The sequence below is a fragment of the Melospiza georgiana genome, chromosome 4 (assembly GCF_028018845.1).
Source record: "Melospiza georgiana isolate bMelGeo1 chromosome 4, bMelGeo1.pri, whole genome shotgun sequence".
Taxonomy (NCBI): Eukaryota; Metazoa; Chordata; class Aves; order Passeriformes; family Passerellidae; genus Melospiza; species Melospiza georgiana.
The window spans coordinates 66073645-66100365 of NC_080433.1; the positions used below are offsets into that span (position 1 = coordinate 66073645).

Here is a 26721-nt window from a genome sequence, read left to right on the forward strand (position 1 = left end):
TTAATGACAAAAAAAAAAAAAAAAAGAATTTCAGATGCATGTATGTTCTAAAAGGATTAATAATTTTTAGGCAAACACAGACATAAGCTTTGACTTCTACACCCCTACCTATTAGTGATTAAACATAAAACCTGACCACCAAATATGAAAACTTGGCAATTTTGAAATCCTGCTATGATTCAGAAAGACCTGCTTGTAATTCAGAAGGCCAGAAGCTTCCACAATTGGCACAAGAATGCAATACGTCAGCTGTCACAGCTCCTGTGCTCAGACTACACCACAAAGAGGCTCTGTTGCCATCTCCTGCAACTATATTCTCCATAACAAGGTACTTCTCTTGGTCAATTCCCCTGAGGTTTCAGGTCCCCAATTTGCTCACTTTTACTGAGCAAACAAATATTCAAATCAAGGTGTTTACAGGACAGTAGCATGGCTTGCAAAGCTTCTCCTGTATGCCAGCACTTAAAAGCAAACCAAGCACAAACTAACAGGGATGTGCCATGGCTTTTAGGAGAATTTGCACAGGTAAGGAATTAGTCTCACCAGGAAATAGTAAACTGCAGAGACAAGCTTATAAAATTCTCAAGTACTGCCAAATTCTCCCTGCCATCCTTGTAGATCAGTGGTCTCCAAACTTGTTCTGATCATGCACCCCCTACCACTAAAATTTTTTTAAGCCCACACTGCTGTGTGTATTTGTTAATTATATAGACATACCACTGAGTTCTAATCATTTATTCCAGCACCCCAATGGGTCATGCTGTGCATCCTCTGGGGTGCAAGCACCCCACTTTGGGGATGGCTGTGATAGATACTAGCATTGAGGGGCATGGACTGGACAAGGTCTCCTGATGCTTTCTGTGCAGTGAGTTACACATGCCCTAAACACACGTGCATGGACAGGATTCTAGCAGGGGACACAGAAAAGATGCATGGAGAAGAACTCACTCTGCTGCTGTAAAAATCTGGCTGGAGTTGGTGCAGATGGCATTTATTGGGCTGTCATGTCCCTTCATCTCCCCAATGGGTGCAAAGGTGTCCACGTTCCAGAGCTTGAGGGTGCCTCCCCTGCAGGCGCTGAGCAGAACCGGCACCCCGGGCACCAGGCCAAGAGCACAAACCCAGTCCTTATGGGCATTGGGGACTTGCTGAAAGAGAGAAGGCACACCAGTCTCACAGGGCTGCAGAAAATTCCAGAGCAACAAGCACAGAAGTGGAAAAATCCCACGTTGTAAACCTGATTCCTTGTCCTGCAGCAGTTTTGCTACGTGGCTCTGGGTGGATTCTGCACCTTTAGAGCAAGGACAGTGCTAACTTCCAAGTGTGTTTGTTTTTGTGAAATAATACTGCAAAACAGGAAAAAAAATCTAATATGCACAATTGACCTAATGTGGAACAGAAATCAGTTTAGGATAATGCAAAGTCTGCATCTTTTCTAATGCATATTTGAATGCATTTTTGAACACATGGTCTCTGTATATGTTTCAAGTCTCTGTAACTGCTATAAAACACATAAAAAGAAAATCCAAAAAACTGCACAAAAATACACCAGGAAGACAGAAGCTGTGTTTGCCTTCTTTCTTTCCTCTTTTCCCACTACACATTTTACATTGATTTTGTGATGTTGCACTTCACAGAAACACATTAATTCTTTATTGAGGAAGGGCACTAGCATTTTAGTTCTCATTCAGAAAGCAAAATGCTGCACAGACCAGCTGAGAACCACATCCTTTTGTTGTTCTCACAAATAAATACATGGGGAAAAATAAAAATATGGGGAAGTAATAGCCAAAATTTGCTGTCTTTTGGGGATACCAAATGTGGCTTTTCTCTGGTTCAGTTTGGTAAGAATTGCTTTGCTTTGCTGCATTGCTCATAATGGAGTACATTCAGCTTTCTAGGAGCTTACCTTAGTGTTTCATTTATAACATACACAGCTACAACAGCACTGGTAGTCTGATTCTGCAGCATTCCATGAAACTAGGAATGGCAGCAGGGGGGTGGGGTGGTTGTGGTTTGTATAAATCCCAATTTTGTCACAGCAGTGTTTTGTGACTTGAGATGTGCAACATCAGGTGAAGCAGATGATCTCCAAATTCTTTTGAATAGCATGCTTGTTAAGGGATTTTCATTAATTACAGGGGATCAAACCTGGTCAACATGTGTATGCCAAACCAGAACTTCTGATGCAACATTAGCATTTCTGCTGTAAAGCAGCTTGGCTCTGTTTCAGGTTTTGTTGCTGGGTAGATTAAGGAGAGCAGCTGTTCAGTCTGCAACCTTGGAGGTTTTGAAAACTCAGCTGGGCATGGCCTTGAGAACCCAGACCTAACTACAAAGTTGGCCTTGTTTGAACCAGCAGGACAACTTTACATTGTGTGACCTCCAGTGGGCCCTTCCACTCTGAATTATCACATGATTAGCAAAGCAACAGCATTTCTCATTCCCTATAAAAGACCATGAATAAAAATTACTTCTATTCTGTCAAATGCTTCAGTCTCATCTCATTGAAAAACATTCAGCATTTTATAGAAATGAAAGAAGTGTGAGATTATTCTTATCAAGTTCTAATTTTCAAACCAACAAACGGGAAGGCAAAATAGAGAAATCATGCCCACATACCAAAAGGAAAACAAGGAAAGTTATATAGCTAGTCCAATTTACATACTTATTCACCCCTGATCCTGTATTCTTTCTGATGTTAAATTAATTGCAATAGCAAAAATGCATATTGCATAATTTTTTAATGAGCCTAAAATGCAAGAGTGAAGACACTCCTTAAAACTTCAATGAAGTCACTCTGAGAATACAAAATCTTTCCAGTGCCTATGATTTTGGTACAAGATCCTTAGCATATTTTTCTGGACAGACAGATGTGAGGGCAGATGTCCCAGTACGGGCAAGTGAAGATTTTCTATAAGATGCTAAATTTATGAATCCTTATTTTAACTGAGAAGTCTTTGGAGTATTCTGAAAAGGAACTGGCACTGAACTGGATGATTTTGAATGATGGTCAAGAAAGTTTATATATTTATGGAATACTAATTATGCCCGTATATAAATTTTCTTTTTAAAGTAGCTAGTCCATTATTTTCTCATGTCCCAGTATTTTAAAATTTTATTTATTTCCTTGCTATCAGTCTGCATATTAAATGCATGCTCCTCCTTTCTCTAAAAGTTACTGCAAAACCAGCACTCTCTTCTGGTATTTGTTTTTCTGCCTTCCAGTTCTTGCTCAGTTTCAAGTTAAATAATCACAACTATACCTCAAGAACTTCTCATAAGACCTAGAGGAACAGACCAGCTTACAGCAGGTAGACAAAAAGCAAAGTTCTTCATGCCAAACAAATTGCGATTTCCCTAGATTTGAGGTCCTTTTACACCCACTCCCTTTTTTTCCTTTTTACATAAGGAAAAACATGCAGCAAATATGTTCTGAGAGCAAGTGTTATTGTGAGTGCATTGTATACATAACATCTGCACTGTATAAGGAGATGATCTAAGGTCCAAGACTGGGTGGAGTGAGATAGGCTGTAAAACCTCTTCACAAGAAAATACTCTGTATACTGATCTAAAGTATTGTTTCTCATTAATGAGTTCCCAATCCAAACTTTACTAACTTGTCAAAGACAAGTATCCAGTGATTCCAGTCACAGATGAGGCAAATGTTGCTTTTATTCTGAAGCAGAAAAACAACCCCCATGTACTCAGAGCTAAAACAGGATAACCACTTCACCGGAATTTCCTGATGCTACATGCACAGAAGAGAAAAGCAACTGCATGTAAAGATCAAGTACATTATTCATTTCTTTCTTAGCCAGCGCTCTATGCCTTCCCTATTAAAAGCACCAGTGTCTATGTGAATAGTCATTGTACGAGTCTGAACATTTATACAGCCTGAAAACAGTTCTACAGCGTGACTGTCACAGCAGCTGCATGATTTTTTTCATTACCTGAAGAAGGTCTTTTTGAGACAAATCCCATTTCTTAATTCCATTATCTCTCGAGCCACTAAAAAGGTTATCTCCCATAATAGCAAGTGCTTCAATGCCATCATAATGAGGAGGTTCAAAATTGTGTGTAGGACTCACGCTTCCAAGAGCTCCTTCAGTCACATCAAACATCTAAAATAAATAATAAAATATGTTATACGAAATTTTCTGCCATCTAACCTGCTTGAAAGTCATGCAGCAAATAACTTCAGGGAAAAAAAAAAACTATTACAGTCTTATTACAGGCCACAGTAACATGATGTATATTTGACAGAATTTATCTACCAGAACCACTCCTTTCTCCTCTTCCACCTCTTGCCTGAAGTGGGAATACTCCACTGACCTCAGAGAAGACTGCTCTGGGAAGAAGAATTACTACTACTTGAATATCATATAAACAGCAGCTTCACAGGAAGGGCCCATATATACCCTGTGTGTTGGGCTAGAGAAACAAAGTTCATGAGTAAGTTTGGGAAACATAACTCACTCTGGGAGAACTGCACAGCTAAGTAGTTTCAGAAAGAGGCATTAATATGTTTTTTTCTGGACATGTTGTTTTGGTAAGGGTTACATACTGTTACACACTGATGCTTGCTTTTCATGTACTAGACACACCTCTCTCCTTGTCTGTGCTCCAAGAATGGGGTGTTAAAACAAACTCTTTAAGAAAGGTTGCTTCAACAGTTTAAGCCATAATCAATCCCATCAGGTCTTTGTTGCTGGAGCTGCTGCAGTGTAAGCAATCCTGATTCATTTTGCATTGTAGGGAACCAGAACTCACCGAGTGAGACTGAGCTGAAAGAACAGATGAGCTGTAACTTTTTAAACCACCAGCTCTGTTTCACAAGCAAATGTCAAACTTTATCCTCTATTATTTGCTCTTTATTGGCCTTTTAGAATGAATAAGCTTGACAGCAGAAAAGGGAGAGCTTGGTAGTATAAAATAATACCTTGTGAGCTAAAGGTATTTTAAAATATGTTACCACATTCAATTAACATGCATCAGTTCCAACTGTAACAAAAAATTCAGTGATAAACCAGAAAAATCAGGTACCTAGAGATGACCAATATTACTGACTAAGTAGACAAGACAGTAGTTTCCTGTGACATGACACTATCTGTCACCAGGCCTGGTAGCCCTACAGACCTACCCATGCAGAGAAACACACATTGTGAAGGGGTTAAAATGGGCCTTAAAGATCATGTAGTCCCAAACCCTCTTTGGTACTAGGGACACCTCCCACTTTAGCAGGCTGCTCAAGGCCTTATCCAGCCTGGCATTGATTACTGCCAGCATTGGGGCATCCATAACCTCACTGGACAGCCTGTTTCAGTGTCTCACCACCTACACAGTGAAGAATTTCATGTTAATATCATAACCTAAATTTCCCCTTTTTCCATCTGTGCCCATTACTCCTTGTTCTGTCACTACAGTTTCTGATGAAGAGCGTGCCTCTCTGGCTTCCCTGTAAGCATCCTTCTGATAATGGAAAGTTATGAGGTCTCCACATAACCTTCTCTTTTCCATGCTGAATGGAAGCATTGAGAATTCATAGACAGCTGGCTTGACAATTCTGGAGACATTCACTTTGGAGAACACACACTACTCTGAAACACACAGAAATGGCTGAAATACCCCTGGACATTGTAGTGATGTAAGTCAAGAGGCAGGCAGACCTAGGAGGATTTATGCAGCCTGGCCACAGAAAGGAAGGACAAGAAGGACAGATAAACTTCTCTGCTGCTGACAGCTTTGTTTTCCAAAAGCCCTCCCACCTCCTTGCTTGTCTCAGGAGCTCACAGCATGACAAACTTGGATTACATGATCCCACCCTGTTGTTCTCACTGAGGTCCTTCCCTCATTACTGTGCCAGGATGGCAGCTCATTACAAAACCAATATTCTGAACTGTGCAGAGAAGTAATTCTCAGTGTCTGCCTCTGTCTCCCCATTGCCTAAGAATCCCCTGGCCTCTAACCATAGGGACATTGCTGAGAGGATTCAAATCCACAGCCCAAACTGTCCAGCTGTGCACCAACCTCCCAGGCAGTTTTTTGCATCTGGCACAGTGCCCAGCCAAGCATCCAAGAATTACAGAATAATATGAAAAAATGAAAGCCTAGCTCAATGAGAAATCTCACACAGGTTCTGGATCTTGCTCCACCCCTAGCTGTGTTCATACACTCGTCTCCAGTGTGTGAGAAGAACAGAAGGGTATCCCCTCATAACAAGCTAGGGTTTCTTGCCCATTCTCTTTGGCCTCATGCATCACACATTCTTGCAGTGTGAGGGTCGCCTTTACATGATGATCTAAAATTTATTAAGTCTGGTGATTTGGGTGTAGCCCTGAGAAACAGGAGCTTGTAGGTTTAAATAGCCACTGGCTGATGTGAGACAAAAAAAAAACAAACAAAAAACAAAAACAAAACAAAAAAACAAACAAAAAAAACCCCCAAAAAACAAACCAAAACAAAACAAAAAAAAAACAAACAAAAAAAAACCCTCCTCCCAAAAAAACAGATTCCACAGCCTTGAGTAAATTAATCACAACTCCAAGAAACAGAAAAGTATATTGGCCACCTTGCCTGAGAAGTGCTGACCTGGCTGTCTTCCCCACTTCAGAATGAGCCTGGGCTAAACCCTGGACTCTCTTACAAGAGGAACACACAGGGTGTCTCTGGTGAAACAATTAGGTCTGCACTCCAGAAGAGAGGCACTGACTTAAGATAAAGAGCTAAATGTTACCTAAAAGTAGGTGTTATGAATATTTCTCCAAGACTTTGTACATCTGACATCCAATTGAATGGGGATTAAGAAAAAACTAAACTGGAGACAACCATGCATCCATATTTCTTGGTGAAACAAAAAAGGCATTGAAGTGGTAAGTATTATGACTGAATATTATTCATGATCCATGACTGGTGAAATAATTTTCATTTTGGCTATCATATTTTGAATGTGTAGATGAGAGACACTTCTGCTGAAGCCTGCATCCCATGCTGATATGCCAAGTTACCTTTATATAATGATCCTTTGAACCAGTGATAATAAGATCTTGTCCATTGGAGATCTGATCGACAGTAAGGCACATTACAGGACCCTGGTGACCAGTTAGCTTTCCTGTAGACTGAAATCTTTAAGGATAAGAGAAGAAATGAGGATTTGTTAATTTTTCACATATCCAATACAGTCCATAGCACAGCTTGTGACAAATGGGTTGTTTTATTTTCCCTTTGTCTTCAGTACTCTTCCTCTTGTTTACCTATACTCTATTGTTCATATCCATGGATAAATATTAAATCTACATTAAACACAACAAAAGCCCTCTACTTATGCAAAATAGGAATTAGAACATTTTAAAGTAAAGATGAATCAGTCCCCTCGTAAGTATTTTCTGTACTTTGAATGCACTCTTTGGGAGCAGGTTCTGTTTGGAGAAGTGTAATTATAGTGCAGCTATCATAACCCCATATTATATTTCATTACTTCCATTGGCTTCCATCATCTCATCAACAATTACTAGTCAGGATTCCCATCCTCACCTTATAAAAGTGTGTTTTGTAGTGCCTGTCAAACAAAACCTTGTGTTTTCCCAGTCATTTTTACTGAAATGATTCACCACAACCTTAACACATGAGAAAATCTCATGTGTTATCTCAGTAACCACCACAGATGGATTAGCTGATCTGTAACTGATACCCTATTTTGCCCAGGTGTGGACACTACCATATAGAAGAAACACTATACTGACTGTGTCATGTGCACAACTTTGCTGCCTATGCACATGTAACCACCTAAAAACATTCCATTTGGCTGGTGTTCTGTACCTTTTCAGGTCCCACATCCTCACTGAGTTTCCAGCAGCTGCATAGAGGAATGTGCCAGTTGGATTTAGTGCAATTTGATTGATCTGGTTCTCTCCAGCTGGGATAGCAACTGTTCTGTTAGTACTTCCTGAACACACATCAGCAGGCATAGCTTGGCCTGAAGACCTGAGTACAGAGAAGGAGAAAAAGGAAAAAAAAATAAAACCCCCAAATTCTACAGCTAGTTTGCCATACTTTGTATACTCTCTAAAAATAAACCTATTTCACTGAGCAAAAAAGGCTATAAGCCAATTATGAATACTGAACATCTGATAAGACTCTATAAGCAAATTGTTTTGTGTTCCCATAGATTACTGGCGTCCCATACTGACTTAGCCTGAACATGTAAAGAAACATTGCCAAGAGTGTACTTATGTTACACTGTACTGCAATACTGAAATAAATATAATAAAATGTATCTAAAAATAAGAATGCTCATTTGAATGCTTGGCACCTGAGGTTCAGCATACTCACGTCAACGTCCGAATGCACTTGGCAGAATCTCTGATGTCCCACACCTTGATATAGGAGGTTGAAACTGTGAAGACCAGGCTTGTGTAGTTGCAATATTTAATAGAAACCACATTATTTGGATGACCCCCTAAAGACATAATCTCTTGTCCAGTTACCAAATTCCAGACTTTACAGGTACGATCTAAATAAAGACAAACAAAAATGGGAAAAATATTAACAATAATCAAAAAAACCTGAAAAATCTCATGCTTTTCCTAAACTCTGTTAATTTTTTTAAAAGCACATTAATTCATTTGCACTCATACATTTTCCTCCATTTCTGTAGACACTGCAGAAACACAGCTAAATTAAGTAGTTCTTTAGAAATACACATAGGCATCCATCTATCATTATCAAAACTAAGCAGGGTTGATCATTAAATGTGCTTTCAAGACCTGCATATTAGCTCCCAAAGCATTTTAAAAGGGATTAAAATCTCAAGGGAAGTGAAAATGCAGACAATTTAAAGGCTGTAAAGTGTGGATGATGATAGATAAAGAGAAGAATCCAATTTTTAATTCAATCATTCATTATCAAAAACATAGTTCAGGATGAGTTTTGAGACTTAGCATGGCTGAGTTCTGAGTGCCACAACAAAACTAAAAAGGTGAGAAGGGACCCAAACTCTTCAGTGTTCTGGGGGCCTCTGAAAGTCCCAGCAGAGAGTGCTTTAGTCAAGCATTTTGATTCCATAGCCAAGGAATTTAAATACTGCAACCTTTTATGTATTAAAATCCCAAATGCACAGAAGTTTTCAAGAAATCTTCAACCCTACTGGCAAGAACAAGAAACTCTCCTTGCTGCATGATGTCTGTATCACTCCAGGTATTTTAGATACACAATTATACTGAAATAAGTACTGGAAGGAAGAAGAGAAAGCTTCATGTATAGACTCCAGTTATGATAGCATGAAGGTAAGTATAGCAAGACCTGTCTGCCACTTCAAAACACCAACTACTAAGATCAAAGATCTGCAATGCACATGAGAGTTTACTGGCATTTCTGAATTTTTCTGCAAGTATTATCTGATGTCAGTGAGCCAAGACTTTCTGCTTCAGCAACCATTTCCAAAAGATTTTACTTTATTTAATTAAACAACTGTCTACACTCTTGAGTAAAAGCATACTTGGTAAACTCCCCTCAAAAAATATATACAGAAAAAATTCTCCCATAAGTTTAAGAAGCTAGGATATGACTTCACAAAGGTTAATATTTGCAACATCTGCAAACATCCATTAAAAAAAAAAACAAACTACTAAATCTAGATGTAAAATAAAATTTTAAAACATGACATTTTTCCCTCACATAGCCACTAAATTTAAAATCTCAACAGAAATTAACTAAGTATTATTTACAAAATCTAAATCAATGTCCTTTTTTGCAACTGTTTATGCTTGTACAAATGTTAAAATGTTGGCTTAAAACCTGCAAGATCAAAAGTTTGCCAGCTCACTCCAAGTTTGTGATTTGGTATTTTTAACAGCCAGCTAGCAGAATAGCCACAGAACTCGTAACTGAATATTAGCAGTGGAAGACCTGCATCTAATGGGGTTTTCAACTGTGCTAATACTGGGATAAAAGGGATGTCCTGAAATTTCAAGTTTTATTCATTATATGAGCTAGTTAAAAGGAGAGTCTCCCTGTTAATAGGTGCTAATTTCTTCCCAGCCACTCTAATTCCTGTTAGCTTTGATACTTTCAGGAAAAAAAGAAAAAAGAGTCTGCCATAGTTTCAGCTGCACAATTAAGAAAATAACAAGTCCTTTATATTAAAATAGGTGTTTGTGAAAAGAATCCATTGAGCTCTGGTGGCCTCTGGTGGTATCTTTAAGCCAAACTGAGCAATGATACTGGAAATTCACTACAGACAGGAGGAAAATGTTCTCTTCAAAACACTGCTTCTATCAGTTTGAGAAGTTTATAGAGTGACTGCACCATCCAGTAAGGAACTTAGAGGCTACTAAAATTCCAGGCCGTCCCACAAGTGCCATGCAGTTCTCATAACAACAAAGGACAGGAAAGGAGATGCACAGAGGAAGCAGAAGACATCCTCAGATGAAGATAGCTCAAAAAACCAACTATGGCATAAGAGTGTCCAAACCCTGTGCAGTAGAGCCAAACATGTCCAAATTCCCACCTCCACCCTTACCTGAAGTTATTTGCATTGCATGTCATGTGTTTGCATGCTACCGTGACTCCTTCCATCTTATCACTCAACAAGTGTTAATGTTACTGCTTTTTGTGGTTTTCCACGACAAATATGCAGCCAAATACTACACTTTGGAGTTAGAAACCTGTAGATAATTACTGTAAATCTGTCTGCAGCTTATGTTGAGAAACAGACCCTTGGAATTTTCCACTGTGTTTACAGCACTAAGCACAAATTGAGACTTTCACAACATCCCAAGCTGTCAAAGCAGCCTCTGTAGACAGCAGAGGTGCACAGAGCTTGCCCAACCTTTAGATCCAGTGAAGAGAAGATCATCAGTTGCATCAACACAAAGCACAGCCTTGGTATGCCCCTCAGCTGTGTAGATACACTGAAGCGGGGACGATCGGATGCCTTTTGAAGCAGGAAATGGGTTAATTATCCCCCTAAAGAAAAAAAGGAATGTGAGTTGGGCACAGTAATAGACACAGATAAAGCTAATTTACTTGCATGTAGGGAAAAAAAAATAACCTAGTTCTTAGATGTGAGGGCAGAACAGCTGAATGCCTTGCATAAACTATGTAAGGACTTTTACTATTCAGCCTCAACACATGTCCACTCTGGCCTATCAGTTAAAGAAAATCACAAAAATAACAAACAAATGAAAAGACAACAGGATGCTAAATGCTGGGTACATGGCAAAGTCTACATAATGCTGAACAAACTAGGACACTTAAAGCTTCTGTATGCCCAAGATCAACCATCTAAACAGCATAAACAGCTCTGAAAAATGGAGCAAATGTAATGTGCTCCACCAATTCCAAACTCAGCATGCATTTCACATTGCCTGCATTCTGTGGGCAGACACAGAGAACTGCTGTTAACTTCTGTGCCTGAAAAGGCTCCCACTGCACCCTGTACCCAACAACATGCTCATGGCTCAAATAGCTAAAAGGGAGGATGACTGGAATGCAGACACCCCAGAGGAATCTTCCTGGGCACTTTCAGCTAATTCTGTGCTAATGCCAAAAGACTAACTTGCCTGAAATAAACACCTCACAATTCTTTACCAAACAAAAATTACTAGCACTCTAAAATCCCATGCATACAATTGCATGCACACACCCCCCTCTAATCTATGAAGTGTAGAAAAGCCTCAAGGTAATGCCCAAAACATGCAACACAGCTGTGACCCAGCCAGCTTGCAGTTAAGACTCACTGCCATGCTCTTGTGGGAATCACACACATAACTGTGATGAAAAGGAACTAAACCATAGCCCTATCTCATGAAAACAAAACCAAACAAAAAAAAGTATCAGATGCTTTAGGAAAATCTAAAAAATTAGTAATATTGTCCAGAAGTTTGCTACAGAAAAAGTCCTTTATGATACAAGCTAACTTGGTGACAACTGATTAGCTTATCCAGTACATTAAAATTATGATTTTTAACATTTTTACAGTTCAGGACATCTTCACTCATATAATTCATTACTTCTCAGCAACCCTTCCTTAGATCTTACTAGTATTAATAGTGTCTTGAATTGTGTAACATTATCTTCCTTGTTTTGGAAAGGCTTTCACCTTTCATCTACACTGTTTTATGTTTTCAAGAAAACAGGAGCAATTTGCTTTTAAATTAATTTAGGTCTCTATGCTTCTATTTTCTAGCATCATACTAAACTAACATTATTTTCCTTGTAGGATTCCCTAGTGGATCATGCTGCCTCTGAATGGGTTATTCCTCCTGCTGTTCTCACCCACTCACTTCCATGACAAAGCCATGTAAAATACATGTCCTGGAGCTATTTATATATGCAGTGTTCTAAAATCTACAGACAAAAACCACTACAACTGCTACAATGACCAGCCAAAGCCCCATTACATTATTAGCAGTTATTTGACTGCCCTTCTCTAGATAAACTAATATTTTACTGAGTACCAAAATCGTAACCCACAGGGACACAAGTGGCAACATTTCTTTGATCTCTTAAGCCACTGTGCATTGTCTCAGAAAGAAGTAATAAAAGCTACTCATTTTTATTTACACTAGGATTTCATTTTTAGTGATCAAAGCATAAAATGGAAAAAGAAAAACAAAAATAAGGAGGGAAGTAAATGAACTATAAAATGTCTGCTTCTATTTTTTTTTTTTTTTTAAGAAAACAAAGAGAGAAACAATGTGTCTCAGGAAAGGTTTACACCATACCTCAGTTATAATTAAAACACCTGACATGCTCAACAATGATAAAAGAATACCCTAAAAAAGGAGAGGGGGAAACATGCTTGACCCAAATCTCAGATATTTCACGTTCCGGCAAAGGCAAGAGAAACAACGCACAGCTATCAGGAAAAGTCATGCAGCAAAATGAAATGTCTTAAGAACTGGAATAACTTTGATGAGAGATGTCAAGAAAACAGAAAAGAGAAAGAGAGAGTACCTTTGTACCTCCGACAGAGAGGAATCACTTTCATCAGACCTACAATCAACAGTGGTGGAATTGTGAGGAGAAAGAATATAGGTATCAGCAAAAGAATGCCTCCACATGAGAAGAACACACAACAGCATGGCCAACTCAGAAAAGCAATGCAAATCCACAAACATTATGCAGCATTGCTCAAGGTATATCTCAAACCAATGATGATATGGGGGTAGGGAGGAAAGAATAATTATCTTAAAATATCACTCTCAGCAGTAAGTTACAGTAGACTGTTTCAGCTCCAGAAGATGAGTAACAGCAGCTGAGCAATTTCTTATTTCCCCAACATTTTCTTAGAGAAGTAAAGGCAAAAAATTAAAAGGAGAAGATAGATGCACAGGTTAACCTCCATAAGATAGTGCTTGTTGAGAATATCAAAAGAAAAAAAACACTTTGAACATCAATGCCTGCTAAGTGTAGAAGAGACATGCAAAATATTAGTAAAAGAGATATAAATGTTAAATAAGATAACTCACTCAAATAAATACAGCGATTTGCAAGCCATGCTAAGTTCAAAATCCTTCACCTCTCATTTCAAAAAATGTTTAAAAATAAAAACCAAGAAAACATACAAGACAATATTTTCCCAAGACATGATGATTTTCAGTACATCTTAAGATGTATATTTTCAACTCAGACAGATTCAGCAATTTCTACTTGACTTCAAAGTCAGGTCAGAGAAAACAAAAAGGGTTTGGTGGGAGTTAGCAATAAGAACGGTAGCTAAGATAAGGAAGTCACAAGCACAGTTACTGAAAGCCTTGCAAGCCACTGCCTGGTATGTGGTGGCTGTAGACCTCTGAAAAAAACCCCATTTTATTAAAAAAATAGTGTCAACAGACAAAAGCAATTCTTATGCTGCTAGAGTTACAAATAAAGGTTTATTTTAAATCTGAGTTGCAGTTCATAAGCACTGCATGGTATTTGCATCAGTACTGAAACCTGTAAAGAGATTCTAGTCAAGTAAAGTCCACTGCCATTTGGAGAAAGGTTCCTAAACAGATGCCTAATGTGAGAAAAATCTGTTCTACTTCTTCTAAACAAGATATGAATATCATCTACTCCTGCAGATCACCTCCTAAAGTCAGTCTGTTCAATAATTTGGATACTCTCTAAACAACTGTGTTCTAGCCATTTCAATGTCCCATCCTCTGAGGTGCTGTTGTGAGAGCACTCTGAGCAGCACTGGAGCAACTGAGTAACTGTCAAAAGCACTATTTCCTAAATTATCACCTAAAATCTATTTTTGAGTGTAAACACACACACAAATACACAAGCATCTAAGAATTCTACCATTTTCTATTTTGGGTTTAAAACTACAAATACCAGACATAGCCTAGAAAACAGGAAACAAGGTTCAGCAGGAAATTTCTCTTCTCAAATTTTTACAGTGGTTCCATGATAGTTTAAAATATTTCCTTTGTAAACTACACAAACACATGAGAAATATCTCCCCTCCTGTCTTGCAGAAGGGCAAAATTTCTACCAGACACTACACTGAAAACTTGAGCACACTTTGCATTTCCCTGGTTGGGGGCTGAGGCTTCCCTTTGTGACTTACTTATCCTGCTGAACTGATGTGTTTCCCTGAGAAACAGTAAGACGACTAAAAACATTCATTTCATTACGGGGCCGGCTTGGTGGGGAAGTAGGAGGTGACAGACTAGCCTCTGGGGCTCCAGAATCTGAGCTACAAAAAAAAAAAGAACATCTTCTTTAACAGGTTAGAAAAGTTAGATGCAACATGCCTCAAACGTTAGATGCTCTTCTCTTAAGCAAATGATTGAGATTTAATACAGATATTTTTCAGAGAAGGCAAAAAGCTTAGGGCTGCAGAGTGCAAGATGGCACAATGTTCAAAGATTAAGTGGTAAAAGTGAAAGCTACAGGCAGAAAACACAAGTGTAAAACGAAGAAATTCTTATAAAATTGAAGGCTCTTAGAGATACTGTTGACTTTGATTAAAAAAAAAAAAAAAAAAAGCAATTTGCAAAAGCTCCAAAGGACATTTTCTCAGGGCTCTGCCCCGAGCTATTTTGTACAGAAAAGCAACCTGGAAAAAATCCCAAACAACCACTCATAAGCTGAGCAATAATATCAACAATGGCAGCAATACAAACTGTCCTGGAAGAAAAGAAATAGAAAAATATAGATTTATTTTTCAAGAAAATTCAAAGTTCAAATTATGTCAGAGGAAATGAATTTAAAATAATCTTACAGTTTTTGTTCTTTTGTCTTTGTCTTTTCCACTGTTTTCTCATAGGCTTTTCTCTTTGCTAAAGGTGAAGGCTCAGGTATTTTCTTCTCTGGAAGAGATGGCTGTCTCGAACTAAAACAAGAGCAATCATTATCTCACTCTAAGGCCCATCACAGAATATTACCTGTCATTCTCTCAGTGTGATTTCAAATTTTAGAACATACTTAATCTATTGTTGTCTCTCTTGAATTTAAGGATTATAAACTTGTTCTCACACTTGAATATTTTTATATTCAAGTTATTAATGTTCAAAATTGATGAAAATACAGTGTCAGATGCTGAGCGGTTAAAGGAGATACACTAATTCAATAATAAAAGAGACTCACTAAAAGAAATACAATGGAGTATGCGTCCCAAATTAACATCATGGAAGTTCTTAAATTTCAGATTCCACATTTATATCTGCAATTGACCATTTACAGACATGAAGAACAGAGAAATCACAATGATTCTTATACACAAATGAAACTTTGCAGTAACATACTCATGTTAATTAGGAAGTGAGAAGAGGTACTTCCCATTGACAAGCTATTATAACATGGTTTCTCTTTATCCCCCACTTCCCTTCTCCCTTGCTTTCCATCCCTCATTTGTCTCTCCAGTTCTTACTCTGAAACAATTCCAATTCACAGTCACTGTGAATTGGAACCTTTTATTCCCCTCACAACCTTTTATTCCCCATTAAAATTAGCAAGAATATCAAGAGGACAGTATTAAAGCTATTTCACCACAGTGAGACAAAAGAAAAAAGAAAGGAATCTGAGTGGTCTCCATTCTTCTGAACTTCCATTTCTCACTAGTTGAGCAATCACAAAAGCAATATTTGTTTTGTTTTTCCTATTTCTTTGTATTTAGAAGGATTTTTCCTATGAATATGAAACACTCATTAAAGCAAGAAAGCAGATTCTGAAAGTGTTTTTGTTCCACACAACTCCATTAATCAGATAAAGCTCATTTGGCAGGCCACCTGCCTGACATGGTTATGACCATCAGTCTCAGAGCCCTACAGGCTCTGAACATGCATAGCTCCAACTTCTCTACATGTTTCCCTTAAGAGGAAATCTGTGCTATATAAAATCCACCTGGAGACTGGAATGCAGAAGAACATAATTTAACATGGACAGCACAACCACAAACAGCTACCTGACCCAAGCAGAGGAGACAGTCTCAGGTGATCACAAACCCTCACTGGAATGTGAGGGACCTAATGCCAAGAACTGCATGTCAACCCTAGAGTTCCCTGGGGTCTTCAAGAGACAGGGAAAGGAGGACAAGTGATAACCTGCCTGGTTTGGCACAGAAGCCTAGCAGTTAAGTCATAGAAAAGGGGAGAAAGGGGATCCAATTCCCTCAAGGCCAGAGCACCCATTTCTATGTAGGGCTCCCTTACCTCTAGGCATACTGTGCAAAGGACACCAAAAAAAGGTGGAACAGGACACACTCCCTTCCCTCTCTTTATGCTGGACCAGTATGCATTTAGGAATGCAAAAATCCTGAGGTCACAAGGCAAATTCCATGAATCAGGTTGACAGGTCTTCCAGCAAGGATGACAAACAGGCTGTAGTGTCTATTGCCAGGGTTGCTTACATGTCTACTGAGCAGCTGCTCGATTAAATAAACCAAAGCAGAAACTGGAACCCAAGCTCCTCTGCCTCACACTGGCATCCTGCATACTCAGACACAGAGACAACTTCCACTTGCTCTCTCTCTATCTACCCTTGAGTCTTCCATCTTTGACTCCACACTGGAACATCCTCAGAAGAGGGTGTAAATAGCATCATCATTTTCTGAATTCTTTTTGAAAGCCTGGCAATGCAGTTATTATAAAAATACAGCTATCTTGCTGGAATGGACTTCCTAAGCACAGGTGTAAAAACCAGGTGCATGATGGCAATGACCCAACAGAAAAGGAACAGGACACATACCTACTTCCAGGTTTCTAGAGCCCTTTTTTATCTGCCAGGACAGACATCTGAACAGAGCTGACAAGTCCTACAGAAGACAACTATCCTCTGAAAAAGCTGCTGTAGATGAGTTGAGCATATCAAAGGACAACAGCACTAACCAACTTTGTAAACAGAATTCCAGTTAAATTAACTGCTGGCCATATGTATTTAGATGCCTCCCTAAATAACAGAATCACACAATGGTCTGGATTGCAAGGGACTTATAGATCACCTAGTTTCAACCCCCTTCTCTTAGGCAGGAACACATTCCACTAAACCAGGCTGCTCTAAGCTCCATCCAACCTGGCCTTGAACACTTCCAGGAATGGAGCATCCACAGCTCCTCTAGGTAACCTGTTCCAGTGTTTGACTCTCACAGTGAAGAATTTCTTCCAATATCTCATTTACACCTACAAGCTTTCAGTTTGAAGCCATTACCCCTCATCCTATAAACACACACCCTTGTAACAAATCCCTCTCCAAGGACCATGGAATCACCACAGACCTTAGAAAATTGAGGGGGTTCCAGAGTGGAGCAGTTTGTACATATGCAGACACCTAAACATACAATTAATTTCTGTCTCTTTGGGAATCCATATTTTGGATTACAGCCTCTACATTCCCAAATGTTGCTTAAGTAAGTGGCAGAAGGAAGAAAACATTTATTACAGGTAAGGTCCAAATCTCCTCCTGAATAATATATTTTATTACAAGAGATATGCTGGCAACACAGGCCTATCAGGGAAGGCCAGATGGGTCATAAAGACAAGCTTTCTTCAACTAAGACCAGATAAACCAGCAAGAGTTCTAGTTTTGAAAAAACATATACACTTGCAGTGAGAAGGTCACTGCAGATTGATTTTGGGAATTTCTGATCACTTATCTACAGAAACATGATCAATACCAATTCAGTTTGTGAGGCCTATTGCTGACTGAATTGACTTTTTGACAGTATGCAACTCTCAAATTCTTGCAGAACACAGTTTTGGGAAAATCCTTGTTTGCCTTTTTGCTGGCTCACTTTTATAAATGGATACATTCTAGAAGATAGAGTGAGGCAAAAGTTGGCATTACCTGAGTCTTGGATGTCAGGTCATAACACTTGATGTTTTAGATCTTGAAGCTTCAAAAGTCTCTACTGATCTCATGCTAACTGCTGAAACAAGTGGGTTTTCTCCACCTATGCTCACCCTCACAGCATTCTTTCCAAGCAGATTCTATTTGCACTGAAGCCATCAGCATGGGTTAATAATTGCTGTCAGCAGTGTTTTACTGTTCACAATTGCCACCTCAAGCACATGCCAGAAATACATAGTAAAAAATACAAATTGCAAATGTGCATTAGGTAGAGACTGCTGTAAAAATATTATGCAAATAGGACAGGTGAATATTAAAAGATGCTTAACTCTGGAACCTGAAATGTGAAGATAGCTACGGGACACTGAATGTGGACACATCATTGAATGTGGGAAGTGTACTGAATTTACACATGAGCTTGTGCAAGACAGGAGGTAGTACCTAAAAAAGCCAAGAAAAGGGTCTCTAGCAGTGAATGGCCAATAACCAGCAGTGATATTGGTAGATATAAAATGAACAGCAAGAGCAAGTGAAAATAAAGAGTGTGTGTGAGAGACACCTGCTGGTCCCAAAGTAAAATGACAAAATTATTTTTAGTTGTTTAGAATCAAGAGATACTTTCGATTAGTAAAACTGTTCTGCAGGGAAGTGCAACCTGCAAACAGAAAGGATTTTGAAGATTCATAATATCTAACATTTTCCTTTCAACTTTTTACTTGAATATTCTATTGTTGCTTAGACTTCTACATTTTATGTATGGTCCATACATGACAACTCACTGAAAGACTTTTCCTAATAATTTGGACCATATACAAATACCATTATAAAGTTTTGTTTTGTTGGATTTTTTTAAATCTCTCTGCTGTTCTAATCAGATTCTCACTATCTCCCTAGAATGTGCATTTCCCATAGCACTAATACAGCAAACTGTTCAAGGTACTAGAGGGGTTTTCCCCTCTACATAGAACACAGTTACAATAACAAAGCAGCTTAACAGAACTTACATCTTCAATAAGAACCACAGTACCTACAAGACTGCATTTATACTTTCTAGAGTGGTGATGGTAGAAAGGAAAGAGCTTTGTCAGTATTATTTAGTAAGCATCAAGTATATCAACCTCAGTTGTAAAGTTAAAATAATAGATTACAAGAAATCAGCAACATGCATTTTTTAAAAGCAAAGGATAATTAGTTCAGCATGGCCAAACTTACATGCTGCCTATCTTAGAAGGTAAGCCAGATGGTGGGGGTATAAACTCTCTGTCCCTAGCAGGAGTGTCGTGTGTGTCAGCAGCAGCCCCACTTTCCTGGGTTTCGGCGGCTGCTGCAGCAGAGCCAGCGGGGGCAGCGTCTGCGGCGCTGCCGTCGGAGCCCAGCTCGCTGCTGGCCGCGTACAGCAGCTCCATCTGCGTGGTGGTCCTGCGGCGGGCCTGCAGACACACAAACAAACAAACACAAACTGCACTTGAGCCTGCAAAGCTGTGTGCCAAGAGTCCCACACTCAACTCGGCATTAGCTGGCGATCAGCATCGCCCGCAAACACTTGGCAGCTGCCTCTGGAAACTAAATCAAGAAGCTCGTCTCTGCTTTTGGGCAATGATTTCAGAGGAGGCAATGCAAATTCAATGGCATGAAACGTGGATTTGACAACTGGTTTCCAAGGATATCCTTTCAACCAGCTGCCTGCCAATACTGCATGAGTACAATTGTACTCACCTACGGTTTATCCAAATGAAATGTTATAAAGCAGAGAGGAATAAAGCAAAGTGTCAATTTAAATACCTACAATTATAAAATTCATTCAGCATTTCAACAATTTGAAAACAACAGAAAAACTCACAAAGGAGCTAAGCTTTGTGCAAGGCAGTAATTTGTAAAAAATGGATCACACATGTTAGGTGTCATTTTAGAGTGAAATTAAGATATATTCCTCAGGGAAACAAAGACCAATAGGGAAGACAAAGACCCAATCTGAAAAGAGCTGTTACAAAAATGATATGTTTATTTCATTGCATTTTCAGACCAAATTCAGTTAAACAGCCCAAAAAGCTGCACACCAAGGAATGTTACCAAATAATTCAACAGCCAACACAGATGGTTTCTTCCAAAGCCAATTGCAGTTGGAAAAGTGGAGGCTAAGCTTCTTGCTTTGCAAACTTGGTTTATGCTCCCATGAGCACAGAAGCAAAATTGCCATCAGTGCACATTTCCAGTTCCCACTGCCATTAATATTAAAGTGTAGTCAGCCTAGAATATAGTCCTCCATTGTCAACTGTAATTAAGACCCCGGAGGTCAAACTTCTGTTTCATAAACTTCAAGATTTCTGTGACAAATTGCACACAATATGCATGTTCACAGTTCCCACTGGCAACAGCACTGAACTGTAGCCTAACTAATACTAATCTGCAAAACTACACCAGTTTGGAGTGCAAGTAACTGAAAGAACACATCTCTTTCTGGAATATTAATAACTTAACCCCAAAATACTGAAGAAGTAATTTTTATCATTGCTTCTTAGAGTGGAGTGTCCACACAAAATCATATTGCACACAAATCATATGCAAAGTATACATCAGTTCACCTTTTGCACGTCTTCATTCATTAAAGTCTCTTGGGAAAAGCAAGGGCATTCTCCAGAAGGTAGCATTAAATTATGAATTATTATAGAATCACTTAGAAGACACGTAGAAGAATTATCATCATCATCATCACTGAAAATCCTACCTTGCTTTTGGGCTTGACTTCACCACAAAGCTTCAAGAGATCTGAAGATAATGTACTAAAAGAAAAATTGCATCACAGTTAGGAAGTCATACTTTTTGCAGATTTGCAGATGTGTATTTTTATTTTATTCTTCTTTCTACTGAAATTGTGGGCAAAGTATATTGAAACAATGTTAGAGATACTTTCAAAAGGATACAGGATTCTGCATTACAAAAGGAGGAAATTACAGTAATTTTTCTAGAATCAGTAGTAACAAAGATTCCTCACCTGCCTTCTGTTCCAGGACTATGTAATGGGGCATCCTCATCAGTACTATCTTCCAAATTTTCTAGAAAATTTCCAGAAGAATAACATTAGTCTGTTCCTCTACAACGGGATATGAAGGCTTTAAGTGCTATACAAAGCAACTCAGACAATGTTGAATGTAAATGAACAGAGTACAAAAGACAGGGATTTTCAAAATTTCTTGACTGTTTTCTATCCAGCCCCACTGAATTTTCCTTACACCTAAAGTAATTATTTTCATACAATCTAAATACATCATACATCTAGGCGTACTGTGCCAAACATGGTCCTCTGTCTACTCTAGCAAAGCAACAGAGATGATAGAAAAACAGAAATTCTAGAAGGAAATCTGTAAGAGAGCAGATAAAGCAAAGAAAATTATCTGCAAGACATGGAAGATATGGGATGTAAATCACTGGACAGTAAGAATGTCTCTCTCCTCTTTTTTTCCATCCTCTTGCTCCAAGACAGAATCAGCCTGGCCATAAGGAAAAAGAAAATGATATTTTTAACTAGCTAGTGAGCTAAGGCTCAGCCTCCTCTGATACAGAATGCCACCAAGCATTTGAGCTGACAAGAAGCAAGCACTTTATTAGTATATAAGGATTCATTTCAAAAGAGGATGTTGCTACCACTTAATAGTTTAGAATTGCTTGCTAAAAAGAGATTAATTTCTAAAGGAAGCTGCTCAGTAGAAATGTTCCTGAAGCAAAAATGGGTGCACAAACCTGTCCACAGAAGACAAAACCAGCATGCATGCCACACACTAACACTGTCAAACATCCAAGTAACACTTCTGCATGCAAATGGTGCAAAACATTAAGCTGACACAATGAGTCAAGGGCACATGTACAATCAGTTCCAAACTGCTGGGAAAGCAAATCCCCTGAATTGTGTGTTATTCTAATAATACATTTTAGACATAGATCAAGGATATAAATAACACATTTTTGCAAGCAAAGTCCCTTATTTTTGAACATACTCGTGAAATATTAAGGATTAAATAACCTTGTAATGACATTCCAGAACACCTCCTCTTTACTAGAAGAGACACTGAGTTTCTTTACTTAATTTCTGTCAAAAAGCAGATACCATTTGCAATGCATAGAACAAATGTATTTGTAACCCATATTAAAACAGGTTTGTCCATGTATATATCTTTCAAGTTCATGCTTTGGAGAAAGGAAGGAAAGATATGCAGCTTTCAGCTGAATTTTGAGAAAGAATGGAAAAAAGAGAAGGAAAATACTGCCATTCATGTATGCTGCATCTAAATATTTTCCCTGAAAAAGTTAAAACCATCAACCTAGAACCAACACCAATAATGCACTTCAGAGTTACCCAACTGCTTAATTAATTTTAACAATGTAAACTTAATTATCAGAAATACAACAATATTCTTAAAAAAGCAGGGTCACAGGAACAGCACTGTGAATGTTCAGGTTTTTTTGCCCCATCATGGATTTGAGGCCAGATTAAAATCTTTCAATACTTATTAATTGTCATTAGTGTTGCTATTATTGCTATTATTATTATATGCTTTCTGCAAAAGTGGGGATTTAGACTACTGCTCCTTTCAGTAAGACAAAAGCAGCATCCCTAAAATAAATGCATTTGAAAAAAAATATAAGATTCCTATTAGAATTATGTTACTTCATCCTCTACTCATAAAGAACTTGTGATCTCTTTATACAAGTAACTAAGTAGAAACTGTGGAATGACCACAAAAGGTGGGATTTTATTTGTAGGTTCACTCTCATGTGACCTGATGAGTATCTTCAGTTTGTCTGCAATTCAACACAGGAAGAGTGCCCAAAGCCCCAGGAGAGAAACCAGTGTGCAGAATCAACAAAAAGATAGAAAGAGCAAGATTCTGTCAGAGTGAGAAGAGAGGAAAGGAGAAATGAAGTTAGTAAAGACAGTAATGTTTGCAGGGATAGCTGCTAGCAAACCACTGCTTGCAGAACTGGTGGAGAATTTTCTGATTATTCATCTTCATCCTCATGCAGTGGCAACTGGATGGTGCCAGAATAAAGCCATACACCAGCACAGTTCACCCAGAGGAAATGACATTTGACCAGCCCTCTCAAAATCTGCACATAGATCATTGTGACCCACATCCATTAATGTCCATACATCACAGGTGGGAAGTAAAAGCAGCTTCCACAAATCCTCAAAAAGGAGTCACTTCAGCAACACTCAAAACTCAATTTCACGGTCATTTTAACTCTTCACAAGAGCAGATGGGATAGTGAAGGGCAGCTGGTTCATCCACCAAGGTGGATGTGCACTGAATGTCCATTCAAGTCAAAATCTGAGCCTGTGATGTACTTTTCTGCAGACTGAAACTTCTTGTCTACAGCTGAATGCAAGTGCACAACTACACTGGGGAATGTTCAAGCTTTTCTGAGCCAAGTGTATTCAAATGGATCAGAACTTTTGAAGATGGTGGATCTGAAAGTAGGCATCAAGAAGGCGAATCACAAATACCATGGAAGTGCATTTCCTTTGCTTGGGATAAGGCTCTCTGTGCTCTACCACTGAGATGTCAGGCATCTTGGTGAGACTGATCTCAGGATCTGCTGCCACCCACACTTCCACCTGCAGGAGCTGTGTCAGGCCCTGCACCAACAGCATCCCTGTGAACCAGCCAGCAATCCCGGCAGCAAAGCCTCACAACTGTGGTGTCTGAACTCCCTGCAGCTAAAAGGCTTAGTCACTAGTGATCCACAAAACACAGACTACCAAGTCTTGGACCTAGGTTAGTGCAGCATATTCAGCTGCATTTCCTTCCTATAAAGTGTTAGCAGAGTCCTGAGAGGCTAAGATACTCTAAGAGCCTCAGGTCATGCTTGCAAAGTGTTAAAAAGCTTCTTTAATGAGACAACACTCTACGAAAAATTTGATTACAGAGCTACTGTTTCAATACATTTAGCAAGTGGCTTTTCATTGCTTCAGATGTTGTTAATAAGTAAAAGCCTGTCCAGAGCTAAAGAAAATGCAATGCTGTCAGGAGAAACAAAGCTCCAACAGGGGTGAACATGCACACATATTAAAGGCCTGTTTTAGAGACACTATGATGCTACAAACCACTGAGGTTCCTGAATAAATAACTGGCTGCATGTAGCAAGATCCCCTGACACAGATCTTCAGGTGTCACCTGACAGGAAAATGGCCAAGTTCTCACCATCTCTACATTATGATCTACACACTTCCGTGTAGTTTTGTGCTTTGAAATGCTGTGCAAACTAGCACAGGACAGCAAAATGTGATTAAAAGTAGCACAAGACAACACAAAAGGAATTAGCACAGGATTATTTTTCTCAAGTTCCAAATACAGCCAATTCTTTGGAGGGAAGAAAATAAGCTTAATTCATTTGGGAATAACTCTAAAGCAACAGCAACAAGAGACTTATGTCAAAATCAGTGAAGTCAGTAACTTAAACCCAATTGAAAAAGTGGGAAATAATCCTGCATTCTGTACAATATTTACATTACAAAATGAGCTATTTGCAAAAGGTTAAAAGTGACCTGCAAATTAAGAATTGCCTTTTTTCCAAACCTAAAAAGATGAGCAGAATTTGTTACAACAGTAGTATATCACAAAATAGTTTTATGTAGTCTGAACATACTTTGGGCTTGCAAACACCAAGTTATAAATTTGAAATACAGCTCTGCTTACTGTCTTCACTTTTAACTACCACAAGGGCTATTACCACGAGAGCTAGGGGTGGTTTCAGAAAGGAAGAAATGCTCTTTAAGCTCATGATAATGAGTACATTTACAGAATAGTTCATGCAAATTTCACACACTCACAAATTCTAAGATGCATCAGTTAGTGAACATGAATGAATTAGTAACTCATGCAGCTGTACAGTACACAGAAAGCTAAACATACTTACCCAGTGGTATGCTATCTAGGTCTGTGTAAATACAGCAACAAGGAAAAAAAAGCAACATTCCAATCAAAACATATCCATTTATAAAAAGAAATAAAACAAAAGTACCCAAATGTATTCTAAATTTTTCTTAGTATCATCTCATGAGAAGTAGAATAGATGCCGTAACGACATAAAATGCCAATCCAAAATCCCTAGCATATGATGACTGAACGGGATTAAATTTTTGAACTTCCCATTCAGAAGTTAAAACAATTCCAGACTGTCAAAATAACAAGCAGATTATTTGAATTTTAAAAAATCTCAATAATAAGAAAACTTTGTTTTCTAACTTTCACTGCTGAGAGGGTCTACTTAAAAATGCCATATATGCATGTCAATTGTGAAGTATAAGATGTTACAGTACAGCATCTATTCAGAAAGGAAATAGTCTAGAATGCCCAGTACAGCATGCACAAAAGGCAAACATGACATGCAGCTGACTATTCAGAGAACAAGATGAAAAAACTACCTTGCAAAGCATGACCCAGAAAAGCATCAAGTTCAGGATTTAATTCAGCTTTTTCTTTTAGCATATGAAACAGCAGTTGGTTTTGAGTAGCACTAGTAATTTCTGTCTGCTTAAGGCGTCCCTCAAGAACTTTGATCTGAGCTTCTTTCTGAGCTGCTTGGAGACCCTAAGAGAAAGAAAGATAACATATGTTTTATCAGAACCCTTGTTTTAGAAAATGAAAATTGTCAAAATTTTTTAAAAGCTACAAACACAAAAAATGTGTACATTGCAGCTGCCTTCTCACATCCTGAAGATCAGGTGTCAACAAAGGGTCTTTTTCTTTCCTTCACCTTTTAAAGACACTCATTAAGCATTCCTTTAACTTGCATTCCTCAGACTGCCTTGCAAATATGCATCTAGTGGCTAAGTGGGACATGACTCCCAAGTGCAATTCAGAGTCTTTGCATTTTTTAAGAGTAGCAAGCATCTGAAAGATCAACACCTCCACTTTTCCCAAATAACTACTTTTTAAAAAATTATTACCTATGGTACTCTATGACAAGGAACAGGGGGAAGTAGAAGTGGGACAGGGTGGGACACAGAACTGTAATCTTTCCTACCCAATCACTGAGTGAACTTTCAGCTTCTAATGAAAGATCTTATGGCCCAACTTATGACAGAATTCATTTTAAGAGAACTTCCCTAGATCTGCAAATTTGTGGGTATTTTTTAGTTGTAGAAAATACAGCCAAAGATAATTTATGGAATGGTTTCCAAATAGATTTCCAAATTCCAAAATAAGCAGTATGGAAAAATGAAGGTACAACACGTCCTCTCAAAGGCTTGTAGGGCAACAGCAGACTTTGAGTGCCAGTGCTGGAGTAACAAGTGTAGCCCTATGAATTTACATCCTACATTTTGACTGAACTAAAGGTACAAATCAATGGACACATTCTGCAGGTGAAAACAAACAATAGAATAGACAGTAGGCATGACCAATTTTGCAAAACAAAAAAAAATCCCTTCAGCTTTTCTATGTGATA

The 26721-nt window shown here is 38.5% G+C and overlaps 1 protein-coding gene across 4 annotated transcripts in view; it reads right to left on the bottom strand.

Annotated features, from left to right (window-relative positions):
- Nucleotides 1-26721, bottom strand: part of KIF21A (kinesin family member 21A) — an 87310-nt gene that overhangs the window by 2063 nt on the left and 58526 nt on the right. For 2 of the 4 annotated variants that reach the window (XM_058023689.1, XM_058023688.1), the window contains 13 exons: nucleotides 25697-25862; nucleotides 25189-25209; nucleotides 21269-21329; nucleotides 21002-21056; nucleotides 19489-19706; nucleotides 15215-15325; nucleotides 12958-12996; nucleotides 10829-10965; nucleotides 8332-8512; nucleotides 7819-7983; nucleotides 7008-7125; nucleotides 3954-4124; nucleotides 949-1148 (listed from right to left, as the gene is read on the bottom strand). In XM_058023689.1, the coding sequence (XP_057879672.1) occupies nucleotides 949-1148; nucleotides 3954-4124; nucleotides 7008-7125; nucleotides 7819-7983; nucleotides 8332-8512; nucleotides 10829-10965; nucleotides 12958-12996; nucleotides 15215-15325; nucleotides 19489-19706; nucleotides 21002-21056; nucleotides 21269-21329; nucleotides 25189-25209; nucleotides 25697-25862 (1643 nt within the window). Of the gene's footprint in view, nucleotides 1-948; nucleotides 1149-3953; nucleotides 4125-7007; nucleotides 7126-7818; nucleotides 7984-8331; nucleotides 8513-10828; nucleotides 10966-12957; nucleotides 12997-14557; nucleotides 14687-15214; nucleotides 15326-19488; nucleotides 19707-21001; nucleotides 21057-21268; nucleotides 21330-25188; nucleotides 25210-25696; nucleotides 25863-26721 lie in introns of all 4 variants that reach the window. The other 2 variants (XM_058023691.1, XM_058023690.1) reach the window with 2 other exon arrangements.